The sequence below is a fragment of the Salvelinus alpinus genome, chromosome 34 (assembly GCF_045679555.1).
Source record: "Salvelinus alpinus chromosome 34, SLU_Salpinus.1, whole genome shotgun sequence".
Classification (NCBI taxonomy): domain Eukaryota; kingdom Metazoa; phylum Chordata; class Actinopteri; order Salmoniformes; family Salmonidae; genus Salvelinus; species Salvelinus alpinus.
In genome coordinates, this window is record NC_092119.1 from 7,066,060 (window position 1) to 7,089,081 (window position 23,022).

General features: G+C 44.9%; 1 protein-coding gene across 7 annotated transcripts in view; it reads left to right on the forward strand.

The window, feature by feature from the left end:
- Nucleotides 1-23,022, forward strand: part of fgfr3 (fibroblast growth factor receptor 3) — a 269,105-nt gene that overhangs the window by 131,741 nt on the left and 114,342 nt on the right. For 5 of the 7 annotated variants that reach the window (XM_071382150.1, XM_071382149.1, XM_071382152.1 and 2 more), the window contains exon 4: nucleotides 13,712-13,765. The exons of the other annotated variants lie outside the window; for them this stretch is intronic. In XM_071382150.1, the coding sequence (XP_071238251.1) occupies nucleotides 13,712-13,765 (54 nt within the window). The remainder of the gene's footprint in view (nucleotides 1-13,711; nucleotides 13,766-23,022) is intronic. 7 annotated transcript variants of the gene reach the window in all.

Consider the following 23,022-nt stretch of genomic DNA (forward strand, 5'->3'; position numbering starts at 1 on the left):
AAAAGCTAGCCTTAGCTTTCCTAACTGCCTGTGTATATTTGTTCCTAACTTCCCTGAAAAGTTGCATATCACGGGGGCTATTCGATGCTAATGCAGAACGCCACAGGATGTTTTTGTGCTGGTCAAGGGCAGACAGGTCTGGAGTGAACCAAGGACTATATCTATTCCTAGTTCTACATTTTTTGAGAGGGGCATGCTTATTTAAGATGGTGAGGAAGGCACTTTTAAAGAATAACCAGGCATCATCTACTGACGGGATGAGATCAATATCCTTCCAGGATACCCCGGCCAGGTCGATTAGAAAGGCCTGCTCGCTGAAGTGTTTCAGGGAGCGTTTGACAGTGATGAGTGGAGGTCGTTTGACAGCAGACCCATTACACATGCAGGCAATGAGGCAGTGATCGCTGAGATCTTGATTGAAAACAGCAGAGGTGTATTTGGAGGGCGAGTTAGTTAGGATGACATCTATGAGGGTGCCCGTGTTTACGGATTTGGAGTTGTACCTGGTAGGTTCATTGATAATTTATGTGAGATTGAGGGCATCAAGCTTAGATTGTAGGATGGCCGGGGTGTTAAGCATGTCCCAGTTTAGGTCACCTAGTAGCACGAGCTCAGAAGATAGATATGGGGCAATCAATTCACATATGGTATCGAGGGCACAGCTGGGGGCAGAGGGAGGTCTATAGACTTGAGACTTGGTTTTTAGAGAAGTGGATTTTTAGAAGTAGAATCTCGAATTGTTTGGGTACAGACTTGGATAGTAATACAGAACTCTGTAGGCTATCTTTGCAGTAGATTGCAACACCGCCCCCTTTGGCAGTTCTATTTTGGTGGAAAATGTTGTAGTTGGCGATGGAGATTTCAAGGTTTTTGGTGGTTTTCCTAAGCCAGGATTCAGACACGGCTAAGACATCCGGGTTGGCAGAGTGTGCTAAAGCAGTGAGTAAAACAAACTTAGGGAGTAGGCTTCTAATGTTAACATGCATGAAACCAAGGCTTTTAATGTTACAGAAGTCAACAAATGAGAGCACGTGGGGAGTGGGGCTAGGCACTGCAGGTCCTGGATTAACCTCTACATCACCAGAGGAACAGAGGAGAAGTAGGATAAGGGTACGGCTAAAGGCTATACGAACTGGCCGTCTAGCACGTTCGGAACAGAGAGTAAAAGGAGCAGGTGTCTGGGCACGATAGCATAGATTCAAGGCATAGTGTACAGACAAAGGTAAGGTAGGATGTGAGTACATTGGAGGTAAACCTAGGCATTGAGTAATGATGAGAGAGATATAGTCTCTAGAGACGTTTAAACCAGGTGATGTCATCGCATATGTAGGAGGTGGAACAACATGGTTGGTTAAGGCATATTGAGCAGGGCTAGAGGCTCTACAGTGAAATAAGACAGTAATCACTAACCAGGACAGTAATGCACAAGGCATATTGATATGAGAGAGTGGCATGCGTAGCCAAGTGAACATATGGGTCCAGTGAGTTGTTGGGCTGACTGGGAACACGGCGATTCAGAGTTAGCAGGCCGATGCTAACACGCTAACAGTTAGTAGGCCGGGGCTGGCAAGCTGCAGTTAGCAGACCGGGGCAGGCAAGCTAGCAGTTAGCAGACCGGGGCTGGCAAGCTGCAGTTAGCAGACCGGGGCTGGCAAGCTGCAGTTAGCAGACCGGGGCTGGCAAGCTGCAGTTAGCAGACCGGGTTAGCAAGCAAGCAGTTAGCAGGGGATATCAGTTAGCAGACCGGGGCTGGCAAGCTGCAGTTAGCAGACCGGGTTAGCAAGTTAACCTTTGGGGGACGTCGCGATGTGGGTAAGTCTGTTTTTGCCTCTTCGTGCGGTGACGTCGATAGACTAGTCGTGGAGATAGTAGTGTTCCAAGTAGCTCTAGGTAGCTAGCGGTTCTAGCAGGTTAGCAGAATGAGCTTTCAGCAGGCGTCGCACCTGAGGGGCCTGTTGTAATCCTTGGGCAGATTATGTCGGTATTCCAGTCGTAGAGGATCGGAGGGGTTCCGTGCCTCATACCGGCAGTAGAAGGGCTCCGGATATTGTAGCCCAGGAGTGGGCTTCGGTGGTAGCACAGGAGCCCTGGCCGGGCTAGCTTCAGGCTAATTGTTGCTTGCTCCGGGATGGAAACGCTAGCCAGGAGTGGTCACCCGGGATTGCGGTTAGCTTGTTGCGAAGATCCAGATGAAAATGTTCAGAGTTTGCGGTAGGAATCCGGGGATATGGAGAGAAATAGGTCCGTTATGCTCTGGTTTGAGTCACGTTGTTTGAACTGGTGAGAGCTTCCCGAGCTAAAGGTTAGCTGATGACTGCTAGCAATGGTTTGCTGACTGATAGCTGGTAGGTAGTTAGCTGGCTGATAGCTGGTAGGTAGTTAGCTGGCTGATAGCTGGTAGGTAGTTAGCTGGCTGATAGCTGGTAGGTAGTTAGCTGGCTGATAGCTGGTAGGTAGTTAGCTGACTGATAGCTGGTAGGTAGTTAGCTGGCTGATAGCTGGTAGGTAGTTAGCTGGCTGATAGCTGGTAGGTAGTTAGCTGACTGATAGCTGGTAGGTAGTTAGCTGGCTGATAGCTGGTAGGTAGTTAGCTGGCTGATAGCTGGTAGGTAGTTAGCTGGCTGATAGCTGGTAGGTAGTTAGCTGGCTAGCTTCAGTTGAGAGATTCCAGATCCAAAGTACATAGAAATACTTTAGAAAAAAGCAGATCCACATTAGATGAGGCGGGTTGCAGGAGAGTATTTAGAAGTTGAGGTTTAGGAAAATATTTTTAAAAGATATGCAAAGAAAAAGATGTAAAAAGATATATACAAGGGACACGACAGGACAAAGACAAAGACTGCTACGCCATCTTGGGCCATCAGTATGTGACCAATTTATTTATTTTTTATTTAACCTTTATTTAACCAGGAAGGGCTCATTGAGATTTAAAATCTCTTTTTCGAGAGCGTCCTGGCCAAGATAGGCAGCACCAAGTCATTACAAAAATTGCAGACAGACAACATGAAAAACCACAAGTAATCTAGTAAAAACCATTGAATTCACAAGAGTATAACAAAATCAAAAACAGCAAATTAAAAACATTGACAGGTCAGGGAATCAGCCTCAAAATCCTTCATCAGTGATTTAAAAACACCAATCGGGGCAAGTTCTTCCAGTTTAAAGTATTTTGTAAGGTGTTCCAAGACGATGGCGCAGAGTACATAAAAGACCTTTTACCAAATTCAGTTCGGACATTTGGAACAGTTAGCAGGATAAAGTCCAGCAAACAAAGAGAGTACCCACCACATTTCTGAACAATAAAAATACAATTTGATTTGATTTGACCCAAACTTATGGAAAGCTTTGACTATGTCCAGACTCTGTGAGCATAGCCTTGCTATTGAATCAACGCAATGTTAGCCATTTCAATGCAACATACCAAAACTAAATGAACTATACAAGAGATTTTGTTGTAGGCATAGGAGTCGGATTCTATTGCGCATGACTCTGCCCGTACTCTACACAGACCAGTGTGGCATAGCCAATCAGAGCTACAGTAAGCCTATATGCAAATAGACCATTGCTATAAGGATTTGTGCCGTTGACGTTGAACTGGACTGTGTCTACAGCTTGTTTTGAGATCAAAGCAAGAGCTGCATCTAGCCATGTGTGCACATTCTGTTCATATCCTTTGCTAGTTAGTGAGGTATTTGCCCAGTTATAGATCATTTGTAGTCAGCAATAGGGGAGGGATTGCTAGTTAGTGAGGTATTTGCCCAGTTATAGATCATTTATAGTCAGCAATAAGGGAGGGATTGCTAGTTAGTGAGGTTTTAGCCCAGTTATAGATCATTTGTAGTCAGCAATAAGGGAGGGATTGCTAGTTAGTGAGGTTTTAGCCCAGTTATAGATCATTTGTAGTCAGCAATAGGGGAGGGTTTGCTAGTTAGTGAGGTTTTAGCCCAGTTATAGATCATTTGTAGTCAGCAATAGGGGAGGGTTTGCTAGTTAGTGAGGTTTTAGCCCAGTTATAGATCATTTGTAGTCAGCAATAAGGGAGGGTTTGCTAGTTAGTGAGGTTTTAGCCCAGTTATAGATCATTTGTAGTCAGCAATAGGGGAGGGTTTGCTAGTTAGTGAGGTTTTAGCCCAGTTATAGATCATGTGTAGTCAGCAATAAGGGAGGGTTTGCTAGTTAGTGAGGTTTTAGCCCAGTTATAGATCATTTGTAGTCAGCAATAGGGGAGGGTTTGCTAGTTAGTGAGGTTTTAGCCCAGTTATAGATCATGTGTAGTCAGCAATAAGGGAGGGTTTGCTAGTTAGTGAGGTTTTAGCCCAGTTATAGATCATTTGTAGTCAGCAATAGGGGAGGGTTTGCTAGTTAGTGAGGTTTTAGCCCAGTTATAGATCATTTGTAGTCAGCAATAGGGGAGGGATTGCTAGTTGGTGAGGTTTTAGCCCAGTTATAGATCATTTATAGTCAGCAATAGGGGAGGGATTGCTAGTTAGTGAGGTTTTAGCCCAGTTATAGATCATTTGTAGTCAGCAATAGGGGAGGGATTGCTAGTTAGTGAGGTATTAGCCCAGTTATAGATCATTTGTAGTCAGCAATAAGGGAGGGATTGCTAGTTAGTGAGGTTTTAGCCCAGTTATAGATCATGTGTAGTCAGCAATAAGGGAGGGATTGCTAGTTAGTGAGGTTTTAGCCCAGTTATAGATCATTTGTAGTCAGCAATAGGGGAGGGTTTGCTAGTTAGTGAGGTTTTAGCCCAGTTATAGATCATTTGTAGTCAGCAATAGGGGAGGGTTTGCTAGTTAGTGAGGTTTTAGCCCAGTTATAGATCATGTGTAGTCAGCAATAGGGGAGGGATTACTAGTTAGTGAGGTTTTAGCCCAGTTATAGATCATGTGTAGTCAGCAATAAGGGAGGGTTTGCTAGTTAGTGAGGTTTTAGCCCAGTTATAGATCATTTGTAGTCAGCAATAGGGGAGGGTTTGCTAGTTAGTGAGGTTTTAGCCCAGTTATAGATCATTTGTAGTCAGCAATAAGGGAGGGTTTGCTAGTTAGTGAGGTTTTAGCCCAGTTATAGATCATTTGTAGTCAGCAATAGGGGAGGGATTGCTAGTTGGTGAGGTTTTAGCCCAGTTATAGATCATTTATAGTCAGCAATAGGGGAGGGATTGCTAGTTAGTGAGGTTTTAGCCCAGTTATAGATCATTTGTAGTCAGCAATAGGGGAGGGATTGCTAGTTAGTGAGGTATTAGCTCAGTTATAGATCATTTGTAGTCAGCAATAAGGGAGGGATTGCTAGTTAGTGAGGTTTTAGCCCAGTTATAGATCATTTGTAGTCAGCAATAGGGGAGGGTTTGCTAGTTAGTGAGGTTTTAGCCCAGTTATAGATCATTTGTAGTCAGCAATAAGGGAGGGATTGCTAGTTAGTGAGGTTTTAGCCCAGTTATAGATCATTTGTAGTCAGCAATAGGGGAGGGTTTGCTAGTTAGTGAGGTTTTAGCCCAGTTATAGATCATTTGTAGTCAGCAATAGGGGAGGGTTTGCTAGTTAGTGAGGTTTTAGCCCAGTTATAGATCATGTGTAGTCAGCAATAGGGGAGGGATTACTAGTTAGTGAGGTTTTAGCCCAGTTATAGATCATTTGTAGTCAGCAATAAGGGAGGGATTGCTAGTTAGTGAGGTTTTAGCCCAGTTATAGATCATTTGTAGTCAGCAATAGGGGAGGGTTTGCTAGTTAGTGAGGTTTTAGCCCAGTTATAGATCATGTGTAGTCAGCAATAAGGGAGGGTTTGCTAGTTAGTGAGGTTTTAGCCCAGTTATAGATCATTTGTAGTCAGCAATAGGGGAGGGTTTGCTAGTTAGTGAGGTTTTAGCCCAGTTATAGATCATGTGTAGTCAGCAATAAGGGAGGGTTTGCTAGTTAGTGAGGTTTTAGCCCAGTTATAGATAATTTGTAGTCAGCAATAGGGGAGGGTTTGCTAGTTAGTGAGGTTTTAGCCCAGTTATAGATCATTTGTAGTCAGCAATAGGGGAGGGATTGCTAGTTGGTGAGGTTTTAGCCCAGTTATAGATCATTTATAGTCAGCAATAGGGGAGGGATTGCTAGTTAGTGAGGTTTTAGCCCAGTTATAGATCATTTGTAGTCAGCAATAGGGGAGGGATTGCTAGTTAGTGAGGTATTAGCTCAGTTATAGATCATTTGTAGTCAGCAATAAGGGAGGGATTGCTAGTTAGTGAGGTTTTAGCCCAGTTATAGATCATTTGTAGTCAGCAATAGGGGAGGGTTTGCTAGTTAGTGAGGTTTTAGCCCAGTTATAGATCATTTGTAGTCAGCAATAGGGGAGGGTTTGCTAGTTAGTGAGGTTTTAGCCCAGTTATAGATCATTTGTAGTCAGCAATAGGGGAGGGTTTGCTAGTTAGTGAGGTTTTAGCCCAGTTATAGATCATGTGTAGTCAGCAATAAGGGAGGGTTTGCTAGTTAGTGAGGTTTTAGCCCAGTTATAGATCATTTGTAGTCAGCAATAGGGGAGGGTTTGCTAGTTAGTGAGGTTTTAGCCCAGTTATAGATCATGTGTAGTCAGCAATAAGGGAGGGTTTGCTAGTTAGTGAGGTTTTAGCCCAGTTATAGATCATTTGTAGTCAGCAATAGGGGAGGGTTTGCTAGTTAGTGAGGTTTTAGCCCAGTTATAGATCATTTGTAGTCAGCAATAGGGGAGGGATTGCTAGTTGGTGAGGTTTTAGCCCAGTTATAGATCATTTATAGTCAGCAATAGGGGAGGGATTGCTAGTTAGTGAGGTTTTAGCCCAGTTATAGATCATTTGTAGTCAGCAATAGGGGAGGGATTGCTAGTTAGTGAGGTATTAGCTCAGTTATAGATCATTTGTAGTCAGCAATAAGGGAGGGATTGCTAGTTAGTGAGGTTTTAGCCCAGTTATAGATCATTTGTAGTCAGCAATAGGGGAGGGTTTGCTAGTTAGTGAGGTTTTAGCCCAGTTATAGATCATTTGTAGTCAGCAATAAGGGAGGGATTGCTAGTTAGTGAGGTTTTAGCCCAGTTATAGATCATTTGTAGTCAGCAATAGGGGAGGGTTTGCTAGTTAGTGAGGTTTTAGCCCAGTTATAGATCATGTGTAGTCAGCAATAGGGGAGGGATTACTAGTTAGTGAGGTTTTAGCCCAGTTATAGATCATTTGTAGTCAGCAATAAGGGAGGGATTGCTAGTTAGTGAGGTTTTAGCCCAGTTATAGATCATTTGTAGTCAGCAATATGGGAGGGTTTGCTAGTTAGTGAGGTTTTAGCCCAGTTATAGATCATTTGTAGTCAGCAATAGGGGAGGGTTTGCTAGTTAGTGAGGTTTTAGCCCAGTTATAGATCATGTGTAGTCAGCAATAGGGGAGGGATTACTAGTTAGTGAGGTTTTAGCCCAGTTATAGATCATTTGTAGTCAGCAATAAGGGAGGGATTGCTAGTTAGTGAGGTTTTAGCCCAGTTATAGATCATTTGTAGTCAGCAATAGGGGAAGGTTTGCTAGTTAGTGAGGTTTTAGCCCAGTTATAGATCATTTGTAGTCAGCAATAGGGGAGGGTTTGCTAGTTAGTGAGGTTTTAGCCCAGTTATAGATCATGTGTAGTCAGCAATAGGGGAGGGATTGCTAGTTAGTGAGGTTTTAGCCCAGTTATAGATCATTTGTAGTCAGCAATAGGGGAGGGTTTGCTAGTTAGTGAGGTTTTAGCCCAGTTATAGATCATTTGTAGTCAGCAATAGGGGAGGGTTTGCTAGTTAGTGAGGTTTTAGCCCAGTTATAGATCATGTGTAGTCAGCAATAGGGGAGGGATTGCTAGTTAGTGAGGTTTTAGCCCAGTTATAGATCATTTGTAGTCAGCAATAGGGGAGGGTTTGCTAGTTAGTGAGGTTTTAGCCCAGTTATAGATCATGTGTAGTCAGCAATAGGGGAGGGATTGCTAGTTAGTGAGGTTTTAGCCCAGTTATAGATCATTTGTAGTCAGCAATAGGGGAGGGATTGCTAGTTGGTGAGGTTTTAGCCCAGTTATAGATCATGTGTAGTCAGCAATAGGGGAGGGATTGCTAGTTAGTGAGGTTTTAGCCCAGTTATAGATCATTTGTAGTCAGCAATAGGGGAGGGTTTGCTAGTTAGTGAGGTTTTAGCCCAGTTATAGATCATGTGTAGTCAGCAATAGGGGAGGGATTGCTAGTTAGTGAGGTTTTAGCCCAGTTATAGATCATGTGTAGTCAGCAGTAGGGGAGGGATTGCTAGTTAGTGAGGTATTAGCCCAGTTATAGATCATTTGTAGTCAGCAATAGGGGAGGGATTGCTAGTTAGTGAGGTTTTAGCCCAGTTATAGATCATTTATAGTCAGCAATAGGGGAGGGATTACTAGTTAGTGAGGTTTTAGCCCAGTTATAGATCATTTGTAGTCAGCAATAGGGGAGGGTTTGCTAGTTAGTGAGGTTTTAGCCCAGTTATAGATCATGTGTAGTCAGCAATAGGGGAGGGATTGCTAGTTAGTGAGGTTTTAGCCCAGTTATAGATAATTTGTAGTCAGCAATAGGGGAGGGTTTGCTAGTTAGTGAGGTTTTAGCCCAGTTATAGATCATGTGTAGTCAGCAATAGGGGAGGGATTGCTAGTTAGTGAGGTTTTAGCCCAGTTATAGATCATTTGTAGTCAGCAATAGGGGAGGGATTGCTAGTTGGTGAGGTTTTAGCCCAGTTATAGATCATGTGTAGTCAGCAATAGGGGAGGGATTGCTAGTTAGTGAGGTTTTAGCCCAGTTATAGATCATTTGTAGTCAGCAATAGGGGAGGGTTTGCTAGTTAGTGAGGTTTTTGCCCAGTTATAGATCATGTGTAGTCAGCAATAGGGGAGGGATTGCTAGTTAGTGAGGTTTTAGCCCAGTTATAGATCATGTGTAGTCAGCAATAGGGGAGGGATTGCTAGTTAGTGAGGTATTAGCCCAGTTATAGATCATTTGTAGTCAGCAATAGGGGAGGGATTGCTAGTTAGTGAGGTTTTAGCCCAGTTATAGATCATTTATAGTCAGCAATAGGGGAGGGATTGCTAGTTAGTGAGGTTTTAGCCCAGTTATAGATCATTTGTAGTCAGCAATAGGGGAGGGATTGCTAGTTAGTGAGGTTTTAGCCCAGTTATAGATCATGTGTAGTCAGCAATAAGGGAGGGATTGCTAGTTAGTGAGGTTTTAGCCCAGTTATAGATCATTTGTAGTCAGCAATAGGGGAGGGATTGCTAGTTAGTGAGGTTTTAGCCCAGTTATAGATCATTTATAGTCAGCAATAGGGGAGGGATTGCTAGTTAGTGAGGTTTTAGCCCAGTTATAGATCATTTGTAGTCAGCAATAGGGGAGGGATTACTTCTTACAAGAGCACAAAACATGTACATTTCTAGACAGCTTTGAAAAGCCAGTCAGGTAAAGAGATTGTTTTTGATCTTAAAGGGGCAGTGAGCAACGCTTGAATAAGCCAAGTAGCCAATAGGCAGAGGGTAGCATAAAATGTCTAATTCTCTGTAATAATGGTATGGGAATAATAATGCATTTTACTTTATAAAGGTGTTTCCTGGATCAAACAACAGAACAACATGTTCAGTCACCTCCTTGTCTGAAGGACAAGTGGAGAAACAGGTTCATGTCAAGCCCTGCGTGTTTGTTTCAAAAGTCTCATGGAATGTAGACCTACATTGAACACCACACACTGGCTGCTACTGTAGGCTGAACGATAGAACAGCTATTTCCATGTTAAAATGTTATGGGATGCATTTTCTCTATAGTTTTTAATGGTAGGCTACTCTGGTAGGTCTACATTATGATCAAATAGCCACTGTAGCATACATGGTTACAGCCTCAGTGTTCACAGTAAAACTAACTTAAAGCGGGTACAGCCTCAGTGTTCACAGTAAAACTGTAACTTAAAGCAGGTACAGCCTCAGTGTTCACAGTAAAACTGTAACTTAAAGCAGGTACAGCCTCAGTGTTCACAGTAAAACTGTAACTTAAAGGGGCTACAGCCTCAGTGTTCACAGTAAAACTGTAACTTAAAGCGGGTACAGCCTCAGTGTTCACAGTAAAACTGTAACTTAAAGCGGGTACAGCCTCGGTGTTCACAATAAAACTATAACTTAAAGCGGGTACAGCCTCAGTGTTCACAGTAAAACTGTAACTTAAAGCAGGTACAGCCTCAGTGTTCACAGTAAATTTCCTCAGTGCCAAAAAAACAAATGGAAGTTTGAAGGTAGTTTTGCGCCCTCCCCAAAAAGGGATTAAATATGTGTAAAAAATAAAATAGATAAAATATATATTTACTGAGTTTATTTTAATCTCCTGTATATAGGACACACTTCAAAACCTTGTTCCTTATGATTTATTATTTTGAAGTCTTTTTGCCATTTATGAATGTGTTATTCAATGTTTTTCTATGGGTTTTAGTAGTAAAGGCCAAATTCAATATTTTACATTATAATTATAATACATTTTTTATATATATATTTTTTTTTGTACCTAAAATTCTAAATCAAACAGCTGAATGATCTGTGGGATGACCATCTTAAAACTATTCCATATGTCGGGCTGTTTGTGAGTGTGTGCGTGGATGTGAGTATCAGTGTGTGTGAGAGTGTTCCTCTCTCACAGATCTCAGTAATAAGACGCTGCTCTGTAAATGTCTGTCTGTGGAAATGTTTGTGCAAGAACTTAAGACCAGCCTCTCTGAGAACTGTAGGGCCATTCATGGCCTCTCAATGCTACAGTCAGTATGAACTGACTAGTGTGTGCCTGTGTGTGCCTGTGTGTGTGTGTGTGTGTGTGTGTGTGTGTGTGTGTGTGTGTGTGTGTGTGTGTGTGTGTGTGTGTGTGTGTGTGTGTGTGTGTGTGTGTGTGTGTGTGTGTGTGTGTGTGTGTGTGTGTGTGTGTGTACTCCCTCGATTCTTGACTCGCCACTTTCAGGATTCACATGCGCACAATGTATCACCGGTTTCAACCCGTTTATATTAGTCTGTCGATAGAGCGCACAGCGTAGGTGTTAGAATCAGACCATTATGAATTCACATTCCTTCAGCTCCCGGAGATGAAAATGAAACGCGGTCACAACTCTTTATAGACCGTTCATAGTAACGTTAGTCATTTCACGCCTCATTAGCTAACAAAGTAAACATTCAGCATGTTTATTTAGCGCCAGGTAGCCAGCCGTTATCAAGATACTGAGATATTCATATATCTGAGAGTCTGATCTCCAGTTAGATCCGGAGATTCATGAGGCGCTTTAAACAGACTGTATGAGGATTACGACATGTTATACCGCAGAAAGGAACGGAGCTCAACTTTCTACTTACCGTCTTCGCCATAATCATCAATAAAAGGGAACTCAAATATGGCGGCAGGTGAAGTTGACACCAGACCAATAGCAGCTTATACCAGGAAGAGACCGTAGGAACGATGAATAAGAGTCTTGAATAGAGACATAACATCCCGTACAAAAAAAGATTGCAATTTTGAAACTGCAGTAAAAGTGCAGTAACTGCAGTCGACTGCGGTATTTTGGATGCAGTATTTGCAGCATACTGCAGTTATACTGCAGTTATACTGCACTACTGCAATCTTTTTTCATAGAGGATCTTGAAACGTATTCCCGTTAGAATGAGAATATAATATTTTGACGAACTTCATACAAATAAACACATGCAGGTGAAAACTTCTCCTGCTACATGATCGTGCGTCGTTTTGAGTGTTTGTGTGTTTGTATTATTTTAATCCCTCTCAGTTTCATTAAATTACTGTTGGTGTTTTCTACGAAAGCTGTTTCTGAGTAAAAACTCACTCTTCAGATTTATGTTTGTTTAAGTAAAAAACATATAGATTCATGATTCATCTTGAGATCAGATAATGAGTCTATGTTCTAAATCGCACCCTATTCCCTATAAAACCTTATGGGTACCGGTCAAAAGTAGTGCACTGTACATGTATAGGGAATAGGGTGCGATTTGAGAGCCTGATTCTCTCATTTAGAGACCTAAACGATGTCTGATGATGTTGTTCAGACTGGAATGCCTTCATGTCTGATGTTGTTGTCCAGACTGGAACGTCTTCCTGTCTTCCTGTCTGATGTTGTTGTCCAGACTGGAACGTCTTCCTGTCTTCATGTCTGATGTTGTTGTCCAGACTGGAACGTCTTCCTGTCTTCATGTCTGATGTTGTCCAGACTGGAACGTCTTCATGTCTGATGTTGTTGTCCAGACTGGAACGTCTTCCTGTCTTCCTGTCTGATGTTGTTGTCCAGACTGGAACGTCTTCCTGTCTTCCTGTCTGATGTTGTCCAGACTGGAACGTCTTCCTGTCTTCATGTCTGATGTTGTTGTCCAGACTGGAACGTCTTCCTGTCTTCCTGTCTGATGTTGTTGTCCAGACTGGAACGTCTTCCTGTCTTCCTGTCTGATGTTGTTGTCCAGACTGGAACGTCTTCATGTCTTCATGTCTGATGATGTTGTCCAGACTGGAACGTCTTCCTGTCTTCATGTCTGATGTTGTCCAGACTGGAACGTCTTCCTGTCTTCCTGTCTGATGTTGTTGTCCAGACTGGAACGTCTTCATGTCTTCATGTCTGATGATGTTGTCCAGACTGGAACGTCTTCCTGTCTTCATGTCTGATGTTGTTGTCCAGACTGGAACGTCTTCATGTCTGATGTTGTTGTCCAGACTGGAACGTCTTCCTGTCTTCATGTCTGATGTTGTTGTCCAGACTGGAACGTCTTCATGTCTTCATGTCTGATGATGTTGTCCAGACTGGAACGTCTTCCTGTCTTCATGTCTGATGTTGTCCAGACTGGAACGTCTTCATGTCTGATGTTGTTGTCCAGACTGGAACATCTTCATGTCTTCATGTCTGATGTTGTTGTCCAGACTGGAACGTCTTCCTGTCTTCATGTCTGATGATGTTGTCCAGACTGGAACGTCTTCATGTCTTCATGTCTGATGTTGTTGTCCAGACTGGAACGTCTTCATGTCTGATGTTGTTGTCCAGACTGGAACGTCTTCCTGTCTTCCTGTCTGATGTTGTTGTCCAGACTGGAACGTCTTCCTGTCTTCATGTCTGATGTTGTTGTCCAGACTGGAACGTCTTCCTGTCTTCCTGTCTGATGTTGTTGTCCAGACTGGAACGTCTTCCTGTCTTCCTGTCTGATGTTGTCCAGACTGGAACGTCTTCCTGTCTTCCTGTCTGATGTTGTTGTCCAGACTGGAACGTCTTCCTGTCTTCCTGTCTGATGTTGTCCAGACTGGAACGTCTTCATGTCTTCCTGTCTGATGATGTCCAGACTGGAACATCTTCAAGTCTTCATGTCTGATGTTGTCCAGACTGAAACGTCTTCAAGTCTTCATGTCTGATGTTGTCCAGACAGGAACGTCTTCATGTCTTCCTGTCTGATGTTGTTGTCCAGACTGGAACGTCTTCATGTCTTCCTGTCTGATGATGTCCAGACTGGAACATCTTCAAGTCTTCATGTCTGATGTTGTCCAGACTGAAACGTCTTCAAGTCTTCATGTCTGATGTTGTCCAGACAGGAACGTCTTCCTGTCTGATGATGTTGTCCAGACAGGAACGTCTTCATGTCTGATGTTGTCCAGACTGAATTGTCTTCCTGTCTGATGTTGTTGTCCAGACAGGAACGTCTTCATGTGTGTTTCCGTGCCGACAGATTCCCTGTCTTCTGGAGATGATGAAGACCATGATGAAGACTTGGATGATACAGGTAATGGAAACGGTGTGTTCCATCTCTCCATTTATTCATTCTGATGTCAGTAGATGTTGAACTGAATTCCATATCCAGCATTGTATGTTGCAACTGATAATGTAATAACTACCGATAATGTAATAACGTGTGCATTTATACTGTAATGAATGCCCGATAATGTAATAAATATGCTGAAAACGTAACATAATAATGTTTTTGCGCCTAATGTAATCATTATTACATTACAAATTGGGTAAAAAACTATTTTTTAATTCTGTAATAACAACCTAAAATCACTCGTTTGAGTCACACACTTGAGGAAAGCCTTGAATCGGCATCAATTGCCACATCAGACATGCAGGGGGGGGGGGGGGGGGGGATTACACTTCAATTCTGACCTAAGAAACGACGACAAACAAAGACCTAACAAAAATAAACTTGAAGACATACCTTGCAGTCATGTGACTATCCAAGTTGTAATGAACGCCACAATATTCCACAGGAGTTTCACTCCCCCTTATCCCAGGACTGACCAGGACACCTTGACCTTACAGAGTGGAGATGGAACCAGACTGTTATTGACCAGGACACCTTGACCTTACAGAGTGGAGAAGGAACCAGACTGTTATTGAACCAGGACACCTTGACCTTACAGAGTGGAGATGGAACCAGACTGTTATTGACCAGGACACCTTGACCTTACAGAGTGGAGATGGAACCAGACTGTTATTGACCAGGACACCTTGACCTTACAGAGTGGAGATGGAACCAGACTGTTATTGACCAGGACACCTTGACCTTACAGAGTGGAGATGGAACCAGACTGTTATTGACCAGGACACCTTGACCTTACAGAGTGGAGATGGAACCAGACTGTTATTGACCAGGACACCTTGACCTTACAGAGTGGAGATGGAACCAGACTGTTATTGACCAGGACACCTTGACCTTACAGAGTGGAGATGGAACCAGACTGTTATTGACCAGGACACCTTGACCTTACAGAGTGGAGATGGAACCAGACTGTTATTGACCAGGACACCTTGACCTTACAGAGTGGAGATGGAACCAGACTGTTATTGACCAGGACACCTTGACCTTACAGAGTGGAGATGGAACCAGACTCTTATTGACCAGGACACCTTGACCTTACAGAGTGGAGATGGAACAAGACTGTTATTGACCAGGACACCTTGACCTTACAGAGTGGAGATGGAACCAGACTGTTATTGACCAGGACACCTTGACCTTACAGAGTGGAGATGGAACCAGACTGTTATTGACCAGGACACCTTGACCTTACAGAGTGGAGATGGAACCAGACTGTTATTGACCAGGACACCTTGACCTTACAGAGTGGAGATGGAACCAGACTGTTATTGACCAGGACACCTTGACCTTACAGAGTGGAGATGGAACCAGACTGTTATTGACCAGGACACCTTGACCTTACAGAGTGGAGATGGAACCAGACTGTTATTGACCAGGACACCTTGACCTTACAGAGTGGAGATGGAACAAGACTGTTATTGACCAGGACACCTTGACCTTACAGAGTGGAGATGGAACCAGACTGTTATTGACCAGGACACCTTGACCTTACAGAGTGGAGATGGAACCAGACTGTTATTGACCAGGACACCTTGACCTTACAGAGTGGAGATGGAACCAGACTGTTATTGACCAGGACACCTTGACCTTACAGAGTGGAGATGGAACCAGACTGTTATTGACCAGGACACCTTGACCTTACAGAGTGGAGATGGAACCAGACTGTTATTGACCAGGACACCTTGACCTTACAGAGTGGAGATGGAACCAGACTGTTATTGACCAGGACACCTTGACCTTACAGAGTGGAGATGGAACAAGACTGTTATTGACCAGGACACCTTGACCTTACAGAGTGGAGATGGAACCAGACTGTTATTGACCAGGACACCTTGACCTTACAGAGTGGAGATGGTACCAGACTGTTATTGACCAGGACACCTTGACCTTACAGAGTGGAGATGGAACCAGACTGTTATTGACCAGGACACCTTGACCTTACAGAGTGGAGATGGAACCAGACTGTTATTGACCAGGACACCTTGACCTTACAGAGTGGAGATGGAACCAGACTGTTATTGACCAGGACACCTTGACCTTACAGAGTAGAGATGGAACCAGACTGTTATTGAACCAGGACACCTTGACCTTACAGAGTGGAGATGGAACCAGACTGTTATTGACCAGGACACCTTGACCTTACAGAGTGGAGATGGAACCAGACTGTTATTGACCAGGACACCTTGACCTTACAGAGTGGAGATGGAACCAGACTGTTATTGACCAGGACACCTTGACCTTACAGAGTGGAGATGGAACCAGACTGTTATTGACCAGGACACCTTGACCTTACAGAGTGGAGATGGAACCAGACTGTTATTGACCAGGACACCTTGACCTTACAGAGTGGAGATGGAACCAGACTGTTATTGACCAGGACACCTTGACCTTACAGAGTGGAGATGGAACCAGACTGTTATTGAACCAGGACACCTTGACCTTACAGAGTGGAGATGGAACCAGACTGTTATTGACCAGGACACCTTGACCTTACAGAGTGGAGATGGAACCAGACTGTTATTGACCAGGACACCTTGACCTTACAGAGTGGAGATGGAACCAGACTGTTATTGACCAGGACACCTTGACCTTACAGAGTGGAGAAGGAACCAGACTGTTATTGACCAGGACACCTTGACCTTACAGAGTGGAGATGGAACCAGACTGTTATTGACCAGGACACCTTGACCTTACAGAGTGGAGATAGAACCAGACTGTTATTGACCAGGACACCTTGACCTTACAGAGTGGAGATGGAAACATGACAGACAGACAGACTCACTTATTCACTCACTCACAGACTGACTGATTAACTCACTCACACACACACTCACACTTAACCCATCGATCCAAGGCCAAATCTGAATTTGTCCTTACTTTTATTTTTCTTCCGTTACAGTCCTCTTATAATCCTTACACACTGGACCCACTCCAATTAGCCTACCTTTCCAACAGATCTACGGAAAGGTGCCATGTCCATCACCATTCACACGGCCGTAACACATCTGGACAAAACGGACACTTATGTGAGAATGCTGTTTATTGACTACAGTTCAGCATTCAACACTCTTTCCTCCAAGTTCGACACCAAGCTCAGAATCCTGGGTCTGGTCACCACCCTCTGAAACTGGATCCTGGACTTCCTGACGGGCAGACCACACGCTGTGAGGATTGGCAACAACACCTCCTCCACACTGACTCTTAACACAGGGGCCCCCCAGGGATGTGTCCTTAGCCCTCTGCTGTACTCCCTCAGGGAGCCCCCAGGGGTGTGTCCTCAGCCCTCTGCTGTACTCCCTCAGGGAGCCCCCAGGGGTGTGTCCTCAGCCCTTTGCTGTACTCCCTCAGGGAGCCCCCAGGGGTGTGTCCTCGGCCCTCTGCTGTACTCCCTCAGGGAGCCCCCAGGGGTGTGTCCTCAGCCCTCTGCTGTACTCCCTCAGGGAGCCCCCAGGGGTGTGTCCTCAGCCCTCTGCTGTACTCCCTGTTCACCCATGGGTTCTGTCCATGACCGCAAGGCCCTCCAGCGGGTGGTGAAGACGGCCCAGTACATCCCTGGGACCTTGTTCCCACGCATCCTGGACATCTACTGGAAACGTTGCCTGAGGAAGGCCTGCAGCATCATCAAAGACCCCACATACCCCAGCCACGAGCTGTTCACTCACTTACCGTTGGGCATACAGTATTGGGTCATGACGTCTGATACCGACAGGTTCAGAGACAGTTTCTATCTACAAGCCATCAGACTGTATCAGAGCATGAGGTCTGATACCAACAGGCTCAGAGACAGTTTCTATCTACAAGCCATCAGACTGTATCAGAGCATGAGGTCTGTTACCAACAGGCTCAGAGACAGTTTCTATCTACAAGCCATCAGACTGTATCAGAGCATGAGGTCTGATACCAACAGGCTCAGAGACAGTTTCTATCTACAAGCCATCAGACTGTATCAGAGCATGAGGTCTGATACCAACAGGCTCAGGAACAGTTTCTATCTACAAGCCATCAGACTGTATCAGAGCATGAGGTCTGATACCAACAGGCTCAGGAACAGTTTCTATCTACAAGCCATCAGACTGTATCAGAGCATGAGGTCTGATACCAACAGGCTCAGGAACAGTTTCTATCTACAAGTCATCAGACTGTTGAACAATTGAACTGGACTGACCACCTGTTCTGATTCTCTGCACCTTAACACACATACATTCAATCACACACACACACCCACACAGACACACACACGTACACACACACGTACATTCATACCACACACACCACAACTGCTGCTACCAGTCTCCTATTATGATTGCTAAATACTGCACAATTCATACACTTGCCCCCAATCCCCCCTTCCCCAAAACATATGTAAATATACTATAAATGGTGCCTTCCTGTATTACACTGATGCTACAATGTTTATTCTATTCTACTGAGTCATTTACTTTATGTTCCTATTGTTATACTTGATAGTTGTTGTTGCATTGGGGAGAAATAACCAGCAGTGAGCATTTGTTTGTACGATGTGTACCCTGCGTATTCTGTACGTCTGACTAATAACACAAAGATATGGAGGTGTTACACGGTTTCCTTCTCAGGTAAAAGAAACATTTCATTACAAAGTTGGCTTCACGTTTTGACATATGTTCTGGTATTGTGTCGATATCACAACTCTCTGGGAATGTGTTATCTGTAATATCTAAGTGTGTCTGCTGGGAAACATGAGGCCCTCCAACATTAGTCCACTGGTTTAATAAGCTGTCCAGTTACATTAGTAATGTTAAATAAGGATTCAGGAATGTGCAGTCAGATATTACTGAAGCATCCAGGGTTGTGTTACGTCCGTCGTTCAATGAAGACCAAGGTGCAGCGTGGTCTGGCGTACATTTTCCTTTAATATAAATGTTCCACCAAAAACAACAAACAACTACAACGAACGTAAAGCTAGGAGTGCAAACACCTGCAACACAAAAAGACAAGATCCCACCACAGAAAGTGGGAAAAAGGGCTGCCTAAGTATGATCCCCAATCAGAGACAACGATAGACAGCTGCCTCTGATTGGGAACCACACCCGGCCAACAAAGAAATATAAACATAGATTTCCCACTCTAGTCACACCCTGACCTAACCAAATAGAGAATAAAATGGATCTCTAAGGTCAGGGCGTGTCAGGTTGGGGTAAATTCCACAAATTAAATTCTATTTCAGCTCTCTCTCCCTGTAAATTCATTGAAATCAATTCAAATTCCAGGTCAGTCTTTGAATTCAAAGATAATTCCAATATTAAGTAATTCCCAAGAATTTCATACAGCCTAGAATATTGGAATACAGGTTGAAATGATTACCACACATTCTACAGTTCAACTACTGTATGTGCATTCAGGACATGTACAAATATTCAATATCCAATTCAATTCCAGAGATTAAATGATTTTACAATTCCAATTGATTTTTTTTTAGGTTGTTATTACGTTATTGGTTGAAGTTATTTATATATATATATTATACTGTTCATGCTTCTAGATAGGCCTGTCTGGGTCCTGTCTGACACATCACTCATCAGTAGGGTTGAAGTTATTATACTGTGAGAGAGGGGACAGAGAGTTATCCCCCTAGGTAGCAGGAGACAGAGAGGGGACAGAGAGGTTATCCCCCCACGTAGCAGGGGACAGAGAGGTTATCCCCCTACGTAGCAGGGGACAGAGAGGTTAAACCCCCTACGTAGCAGGGGACAGAGAGGTTATCCCCCTACGTAGCAGGGGACAGAGAGGTTAAACCCCCTACGTAGCAGGGGACAGAGAGGTTAAACCCCCTACGTAGCAGGGGACAGAGAGGTTATCCCCCTACGTAGCAGGGGACAGAGAGGTTATCCCCCTACGTAGCAGGGGACAGAGAGGTTATCCCCCTACGTAGCAGGGGACAGAGAGGTTATCCCCCTACGTAGCAGGGGACAGAGAGGTTATCCCCCTACGTAGCAGGGGACAGAGAGGTTATCCCCCTACGTAGCAGGGGACAGAGAGGTTATCCCCCTACGTAGCAGGGGACAGAGAGGTTATCCCCCTACGTAGCAGGGGACAGAGAGGTTATCCCCCTACGTAGCAGGGGACAGAGAGGTTAAACCCCCTACGTAGCAGGCGACAGAGAGGTTATCCCCCTACGTAGCAGGGGACAGAGAGGTTAAACCCCCTACGTAGCAGGGGACAGAGAGGTTATCCCCCTACGTAGCAGGGGACAGAGAGGTTAAACCCCCTACGTAGCAGGGGACAGAGAGGTTATCCCCCTACGTAGCAGGGGACAGAGAGGTTAAACCCCCTACGTAGCAGGCAGACACACTACTTTTCTGCTTTTTTTGTTTTGAAAGAGAGAGCGGGTTTGGGGTTTTTTAGTCACCGTTTTTAGTCACCAACTTAATGAGTGGTTAGGTTTGGATCAGTCTGCTGTGGGGAGAAATGAGCTCATACCATACCCTGTAGAATAACTCAGCTGTTTTTCCCTTGGTGAAGAAGACAGAGCTCTCACACAGAGAGAGGAGGCAGCCAGCCTCAAAGTAGCCTGCAACACATTACAGCACACAGTATGTCAATGATACTGGAATAATCACAACTGTCTGTCTGTCTGTCTGTCTGTCTGTCTGTCTGTCTGTCTGTCTGTCTGTCTGGCTGGCTGTCTGGCTGTCTGGCTGGCTGGCTGGCTGGCTGGCTGGCTGGCTGTCTGTGTGGTGTGTCTTCTTGTGAACCCCTACCCAGACACACTACATGCCACACACTACACACTACAGGCCACACACTACACACTACACACTAAACACTACAGGCCACACATTACACACTACACACTACAGGCCACACACTACACACTACACACTACAGGCCACACACTACACATTACACACTACAAACTACAGGCCACACACTACACACTACACAATACACACTACACACTACAGGCCACACACTACACATTACACACTACACACTGCAGGCCACACACTACACACTACACACTACAGGCCACACATTACACACTACAAACTACAGGCCACACACTACACACTACACAATACACACTACAGGCCACACACTACACATTACACACTACAAACTACAGGCCACACACTACACACTACACAATACACACTACAGGCCACACACTAAACACTACAGGCCACACACTACACACTACACACTACACACTACAGGCCACACACTACACACTACAGGCCACACACTACACACTACAGGCCACACACTACGCACTACAGGCCACACACTACACACTACAGGCCACACACTACACACTACAGGCCACACACTACACATTACACACTACACACTACACACTACAGGCCACACACTAAACACTACAGGCCACACACTACACACTACATACTACACACTACAGGCCACACACTACACACTACAGGCCACACACTAAACACTACAGGCCACACACTACACACTACAGGCCACACACTAAACACTACAGGCCACACACTAAACACTACAGGCCACACACTAAACACTACAGGCCACACATTACACACTACACACTACACACTACAGGCCACACACTAAACACTACAGGCCACACACTACATACTACACACTAAACACTACAGGCCACACACTACACACTACAGGCCACACATTACACACTACAGGCCACACATTACAGGCCACACACTAAACACTACAGGCCACACACTAAACACTACAGGCCACACACTAAACACTACAGGCCACACACTAAACACTACAGGCCACACATTACACACTACACACTACACACTACAGGCCACACACTAAACACTACAGGCCACACACTACACACTACATACTACACACTAAACACTACAGGCCACACACTACACACTACAGGCCACACACTACACACTACAGGCCACACATTACACACTACAGGCCACACATTACACACTACAGGCCACACACTAAACACTACAGGCCACACACGACACACTACAGGCCACACACTACACACTACACACTACAGGGTTAGATCTGTGTTCCCTAAACTATGTTAACAGGGTTAGATCTGTGTTCCCTAAACTATGTTAACAGGGTTAGATCTGTGTTCCCTAAACTATGTTAACAGGGTTAGATCTGTGTTCCTAAACTATGTTAACAGGGTTAGATCTGTGTTCCTAAACTATGTTAACAGGGTTAGATCTGTGGTGATGAGCTATGCAGCAGGGCAGTGCTATGCCACCGTTCGGGCACCACTGGGCCGTCTCTGTTTGTCTAGGGCCCCGAGGGGCCAGGGGCAGCATGCCTTCAAAGAGCTCCCTGTAATCTGAATCAGATCTGCCAGTGTTGCTGCTCCTCTCTCATTCCCCCTCCCCCCCACTCTGCTCCTCTCTCATTCCCCCTCCCCCCACTCTGCTCCTCTCTCATTCCCCCTCCCCCCACTCTTCTCCTCTCTCATTCCCCCTCCCCCCACTCTGCTCCTCTCTCATTCCCCCTCCCCCCACTCTGCTCCTCTCTCATTCCCCCTCCCCCCACTCTGCTCTGCTCTCAGCTTTTACACTACCCCCTGTTACACTATACCCTGTTACACTACCCCCTGTTACACTACCCCCTTTTACACTGCCTCCTGTTACACTACCCCCTGTTACACTGCCCCCTGTTACACTGCCCCCTGTTACACTACCCCCTGTTACACTGCCCCCTGTTACACTGCCCCCTGTTACACTACCCCCTGTTACACTGCCCCCTGTTACACTGCCCCCTGTTACACTACCCCCTGTTACACTACCCCCTGTTACACTTCCCCCTGTTACACTACCCCCTGTTACACTACCCCCTGTTACACTTCCTTTTGTTACACTGCCCCCTGTTACACTACCCCCTGTTACACTGCCCCGTTACACTACCCCCTGTTACACTTCCTTTTGTTACACTACCCCCTGTTACACTACCCCCTGTTACACTACCCCCTGTTACACTACCTCCTGTTACACTACCCCCTGTTACACTGCCCGCTGTTACACTACACCCTGTTACACTACCCCCCGTTACACTGCCCCCCGTTACACTGCCCCCCGTTACACTTCCTTTTGTTACACTACCCCCTGTTACACTGCCCCCTGTTACACTGCCCCCTGTTACACTACCCCCTGTTACACTACCTCCTGTTACACTACCCCCTGTTA